The sequence below is a fragment of the Neolamprologus multifasciatus genome, chromosome 15 (assembly GCF_963576455.1).
Source record: "Neolamprologus multifasciatus chromosome 15, fNeoMul1.2, whole genome shotgun sequence".
Lineage (NCBI taxonomy): Eukaryota > Metazoa > Chordata > Actinopteri > Cichliformes > Cichlidae > Neolamprologus > Neolamprologus multifasciatus.
This window is the reverse complement of record NC_140453.1, coordinates 32,633,636-32,640,049: the sequence shown is the minus strand read 5'-3', so window position 1 is coordinate 32,640,049 and position 6,414 is coordinate 32,633,636. Positions and strand designations below refer to the sequence as shown.

The window sequence follows — 6,414 nt, the reverse complement described above, 5'->3', positions numbered from 1 at the left end:
ACTTTTGACCACAAGTGTAATCTTGTTTCCCCAAAAAGAATTCCCGTTTTATCATTGCAAAACATTTCCCAGTTTTAGTAGGAGAACTGGAGTACTACACACCTACAGTGTATTGTGTTTTTCAGTGTAAAATTTCCTCGCCCTTCTCATCTTGTCTCAGTACTTGTTAAATTTGGTTCCTGGATAAAAGGATTTAAAAGTCTTTCCAACAGGTTAATGTACATATTCAGCTCTCAATATTGCCTATTGTATACATTTAGTGCTTATTTGTTAATGGTATACTTCAAAGTACACCAAAGAAGCTGTTTCTATGTATTCTATGTATGTATTTGCTAATTCGATCTGATATGTAATCAACATTTAAAGGACCGGGGAATTTTTAGCCACAGCCCAACTGAAAATAGTGTGAAGTTAAATGGGGCAAATTCATTTCCAGCTTTCCTGTACTCATTTTGGAAATCCTTCACTGCGTTTTGTGTTATTGGCTCTCTTTCATCTGCGGTTTTCATTTGAGTTATTGTTGGAAACTTGTGCCTATAGAAGCTAAATCCGGGTGATTAGAAATGTTAAATACTAACTAATTTGAGGTTGAAAATTACATAATAAGAAGTTGTTTTTAGAAGTCTCTAGAATCTGTTTTATTTTCTTTAGTTTATGATTAAGCTAATTTGACTTGGGTCATGCAGTTCATGGATCATAATTTCTGCTAGTTGTTACTGTAAGTAACAACAGTTTCAGTTTGGGGGCTCATTTCATAGTATTTTTTAGCATTTATAATTTTATTTTAGTTATATTATTTTCTTTAAATATCTTGCTTTTGTCTATATTTTCCATAATAAAAAAACTAATAAAAACAAAAATGAGGTGCAAAAGTTCTTTGACCGGGCTGAACTTCAGAGCCGTGAGGCATCATATGTGTAGTTGGAAAGAACATCATTTCAGTAGTAAACAAGGTAAATCACATAATTAAAACTAGCCCACGCTAAAGCATGTGGCATCATCAAAGATCAGGACTGAGATTGTTTTCGTGTATGTGCATCCGCGCATTTGTGTCACAGCCACAGACATGATGATGAGAGCATGTCTGGGGGCCATGCATCTGTCAACATTTTCCATCTGCCAGTCCGACTCTAGCTGCCTGCAATTAACCCCTTACAAAAACCACAGCTGGCTTTACTGGCAAAGCAGTCATGCATGGTACAAATATTTCAGGGTTTTTTTCTTATAGCGTCACCAGGGTCTGACAATGGCAGATTATTCATAGCTTATATAAGTGTAAACATTGAAGACAATGGAACATTATTTTTAGATTATTCACTTTTCTATATTTTTTCTCGTTTTTTTCCACAAGAAATCCTTGTGAAAATATGTTACACAGTCTGCTGCTCCAACTCCTTTCCGTCGGGCGGCGATAATGCGCCACTAGTTTGGTTTTCCTGCCGTCAGTAGGAAAAAAAATACACGAACATAAGCAGGGGGAACGTGGTAGTTTCTAGAACAAGTGTTTCCTGTCGACGGTATTTGGTGTGAGGACACTGTTGGCTGATTCGCGCTATAACAACAATACGTTTTGCTGTTTGGGGGCTTTATTGTGGACACAGTGATGGCTGTACCAGGTGGGAATTATATTTCAAATGTGCAACTTACTTATCTTCGCAGTTTCTGTTGTATTATTAATGTAGTTTTCACTGGAATGGTAAGAGCTGACAGGGTAACTAACGCATTGGTAACGCAAAGTGGGGCTTACGTTTACGTTAGCTTAACGTATTCTTAAGAACACAAACCCTTTGAAGTGAAGTCTGTGCAATGACTAACCCAGCGAGAAACTTGGCTACGTTTAGCACACGGGGCTACATTACGGTTGATGTACAGAATAGCGTAAAGCACAGTACTTGTAAATTTCGAGATACTCCATATAAATACTCATGGATTCGATTTCAGTACTTTTTGTTATGATTAACTCTTGTAAGTAGCATTAGGCTTATCTCCTTTTTGGTTGAGTAGAGAGAGTGAAATAATAATAATAATAATAGCAATATAATAATATCACACAACATATACACTCAATTAGTCACTTTATTAGATACATCTGTTACCCTTGTTGCCTTTTAAAGTAAATAATCAATCAGCTAATCACGTAGCAATAACCTGGTGCATTTAGTCAGGTCGACATGGTTAAGGTGAGCTGCTGAAATTCAAACCGAAGATCAGAGTGAGGGAAAATGTGAATTTGAGTCTGCTGTGGTTGTTAGTGTCAGATGAGCTGGTCAAAGTATTTAAACTCAGTAAACTCACACTAAACAATCTATGGGGTTTTGAATGGACTGAAAAAGAGCTCGTATCCAGTGAGTGGCAGTTCTGTGAGCAAAAATGCTTTATTAATGCCAGAGGTTAGAGGAGAATGGCCAGATGGTCTGGAGCTGATGGGAAAGCAACAGCTATTCAATCAAGGATGCAGGAGAGCATCTCTGAACGCACATGTGAACGCACATGTGAACGCACATGTGAACGCACATGTGAACGCACATGTGAACGCACATGTGAACGCACATGTGAACGCACATGTGAACGCACATGTGAACGCACATGTGAACGCACATGTGAACGCACATGTTGAACCTTGACGCAGATGAGCCCAGAGCACAAAACTGGACAATAGCTGATTTGAAAAAAATGTTGCCTGGTCTGATGTCACTTCAGCTGTCAGACGGTAGGAATAAAATTTGGCATAATCAACTTGAAACTTGATAGCTGCTTCCAGCAGGAGAATGCACTACAACACTCAAATCATCTCAACCTAGTCTCTTGAAGATGAAAATGAGTTGACTGTTTTCAGGAGGCCTCCATAGTCAGCTGATCTCAATCCAGTAGGGCACCATAGGGAGATTCACGGCACAAATGTTCAGCCGACAAGTCTGCAATAACTGTGTGATGCTATCATGTCGATCTGGACCAAAACCACTGAGGGATGTTTGCAGCACCTTGTTGAAGCTCTGCCATACAGAATTAAGACAGGTCTGAAGGCACAACGCAGTCCAGCCCTGCACTAGCAAAGTATACTTAATAAAGTAGCTGTGAGTGTATACCTATTGTATGTTTTGGGTGCTTAAAAAGCATAGTAGCGGGTCATTCTTTATCACCCTTTCACCACTTTATATAGAGCTCAACCAGTATGTTCATTTTATAAAGGCATATGTATTTAATTAGAAGTTTACATAATAATGTGAATTTAAATGCATACTTGCATGAAAATCATTAAAAAGCTCTTAACAATCTTACAGGACCTAATAAGGACAACATCAGAGCTGGGTGCAAGAAATGCGGCTATCGTAAGTAAAACTAACCAACACGTTTTATTACAAGCTTCAGAGATGTGTGGATGTCATACTGTTATACTTGTACCCCCAATATTTACTCAGTGAAAATAGACTTTATAGAGTTAGGACGGAGTCTGTTTTATGGTGCCTCTTACCCAGCCTTTGAGGCAGATTTATTTTGGAAATAAATTGTAGTTGTGTTATTTATTTATTTTTTTGACTTAGTCGCATGTCCTCTTATGAGTTTCAAGGTTGAGATTCAGAGATGTTAATAAAAAGTGTCCTCACCGCTCTTTACCGCTCTGTCTGACTTTCATCTTTCAGCGGGCCATTTAACATTTGAGTGCCGAAATTTTGTTAAAGTGGACCCTCATAAGGACATTGTTCTGGATGTGAGCAGCACTAGCAGCGAGGAGAGTGAAGATGATGAACCTCAGGTTCAACGCAGCGAGAAGCGAAGCGGCCAGCATCGAAAAGGTCAGAATTGATGCACCTGCCCTTGTTTTGTGTAAGCTTTTAAAACATGCAATTATTTACTGCAAGACAATTTGCAATAAATACAGCAGTTTTACATAATTCAGCATCCAATCAACATCAATACAAGCTGGAGCCTGATTAAAATCAAAAGTGTGGATTTTTGCAATTGGACAGCAGTTATTTTATTAGCTTTTTATTTGTATTTATTTATTTTTGATGAGGCCTCTTAGTTATGAGATTAAAGGTGCTGCTTTTGCATGGTAGGTTCCCATGACAGCGATGATGATAGAAAAAGAAGACGAAAACGGAAGAAGAGCAAAGACAGAAAGTCAAGAAAGAGGTAACCTAAATATTTTTCTGATATCCCAGTCTACTTGTTTGCACATGTTTAATGTTCATATTATATGAGTTGATGTATTAAAATAGAGCTATGAGAGTGTTGTAACACACTTGTACTCCACTGCTGTCATTCTTGTATTTATTGTGCCTGAGTATTTACTTGCACTACTTGCAGAAGTCAGACTCGGTATATATTTGCCCGCTTTTCTGAAATGAAAGTGTGTTTACCTTCATAGATAAACTGAGTTGTTTGATTTGTTTTTGTCTTTTAATACTTTTCGTATTTACTTAGATCTGATTCATCATCGAGCGACGAGGAGGAGCTTTCAAAAAAGAAAAAGAAGCGCAGCAGGTCGCGCTCTTCCTCTGATGAGGAGCGTAGAAAGAAGAAAAAGAAAATAAAAAGCCAAAAGAAGAAAAGCAAAAAGAACAAAAAAGAGCACGGGAAGCATCACAAAAAAAGACAGAAGAAAAGGAAACACGAGTCTTCTTCCTCTTCCAGCTCAAGTGACTCCTCAGAAAGTGACTGAACCAAGTAACTTTGCAGCTTTTGGATGTCCAACATATTTATTCTGCAGCCCATAAAAAGTAGTATTTAGTGGCAGTCATAAATAAGGCACCTCATCTTGTTGTATATAGGTGTTTCATTAGCGAGACGAGGAATTAAAATGTGAATTTGTGTTCTGTGGTGCCACCCAATGACACCTTATGCAAATTTAACAAACCTCACCCACGTTTTTTTGACGTGTTCAGGAAAACATGCACAAAACTAAGGATCATCCCCTGCTGTAGTTTCTCTTTGTTTTTTCAGGCTTTATGCAATGTCACAAGTGTCATTTGTGTTGCTTAAATGTATAGCTGTAGTCAGAAATCGTTACAGTAATGGAAGCTTTTAAGTCCAATCAAGAAACTTCATTAGAGTTACTTTACAATCATTTTACTGTCTTACTGTAATGTGATTGTCAGATTTGTTTTACTCATCCACCTCTTACTGAAAACCATCTGTATTTTAGAAGAGTTTCACATCACAAATATCAATTTTGCATACTTTACCCTACCTATTGATAGAGCTTCATTTCATATTCACCATTTACTTCTTCTGTTGTAATAAAATTTTATATTCGTATCAGTTTATGTGGAACTGTTTCCTGTTTTTGAAAAATGTCTTCTTTCGATATAACATGATTATGATGCTCACAAGAGACACAAGCCTGTTGCAGCTTGATTTTTTTTTTTTTTTAAATCAAAAACAAAGAGGGTACAGTACAGTCTTGTGGCAGGTAGAGGGCAGCAACATGCCTAAAATGTGAAATAAGCCAGCTGAATTGCCAAAGCAGGGACGGTGATCAGTAATCTTTAAGATGTAAACTTTGACGCTGATATTTTGTCCTTAGTTTGGCAGGCTGCTTAATATCAAAATGTGAGAATTTTTCAGGAATAATTGTGAGTAATAAAACAAAAAATGCAAATGGATAAAAGGAAATTATATGAAATGAAGGTGACAAATGACTTCTTCAATCTGACAAACGAGCATAAACCGATCACGCTTCATAGTTGTGTTTTGAAATTTCAGAAAGTGAGCCGAATCACCTCAGGTTACTGGCATCGTGTCTTCTGATGGTGTCAAGTGGATCCAGGCAAAAAGACTTGCTGACTCTTGCTTGATTTGCCAAATAATCCTGAAGTAGCTGAGTAACAACACTCCTTGGCAGGGCTCCTCAGTGCAACAGGCACCCGTGTCAGTCTCGCTCTGATGCGGTAAATGTTTAGAACACGGGTGTCAAACTCAGTTTACGTCGTGGGCCACATGCAGCCACCTTTGATCTCAAGTTTAAGTAAACATTTAATCCCTGAGAACTTCATGTTTTATATATCACACATATAATATAAGAAAAATAGCAAGTTTGTCACAGTTTTTCTAAAGAAATGCTGCCCGCTGTGAAGAAGGAATTCAGTCAGCATGACTCTTTGGACTGTAAGAATTAGTGTATAAAATTACAGCAAGTCTTCTTATTAGTCATTTCCCAGACAGTCCTGTAATTATAAAACTGAAAGTTTTTATTAATTCAGAGAAACCCCCCTTTTTTCAACTGTAGTGCCAAAACTGAAAATTTTATAGCCCGTAGTGAAAAAAAGGAACTTTAGTGCCAGTTATCAGTTACTTAATTGCTTTGGTGTAGTATGAAGGGCCATGGGGGTCTTTATCAGTAAAAAAAAAGCTGTAAAAATCATGGTCTCCTTCACTTGCTCTAAATTCCGTCCAGTGGACTTAGTCTTTGTC

The 6,414-nt window shown here is 37.7% G+C and overlaps 1 protein-coding gene across 1 annotated transcript; it reads left to right on the top strand.

Moving 5' to 3' along the window:
* Positions 1-1,481: 1,481 nt before the first annotated feature.
* On the top strand, positions 1,482-5,267 carry srek1ip1 (SREK1-interacting protein 1). Its single transcript, XM_085133931.1, has 5 exons — positions 1,482-1,616; positions 3,282-3,329; positions 3,642-3,794; positions 4,059-4,134; positions 4,426-5,267. The coding sequence occupies exons 1-5, from the start codon at positions 1,604-1,606 to the stop codon at positions 4,661-4,663; spliced, it is 528 nt and encodes a 175-aa protein (XP_084990057.1). The 5' UTR covers positions 1,482-1,603; the 3' UTR covers positions 4,664-5,267.
* The last annotated feature ends 1,147 nt before the right edge of the window (positions 5,268-6,414 follow it).

What these genes read in the sequence shown, in the direction of transcription:
- srek1ip1 (XM_085133931.1), top strand. An exon ending in GTGCAAGAAATGCGGCTATC is followed by an intron (nt 3,330 to 3,641) that starts GTAAGTAAAACT and finishes TTCATCTTTCAG; the next exon opens with CGGGCCATTTAACATTTGAG. An exon ending in GACAGAAAGTCAAGAAAGAG is followed by an intron (nt 4,135 to 4,425) that starts GTAACCTAAATA and finishes GTATTTACTTAG; the next exon opens with ATCTGATTCATCATCGAGCG.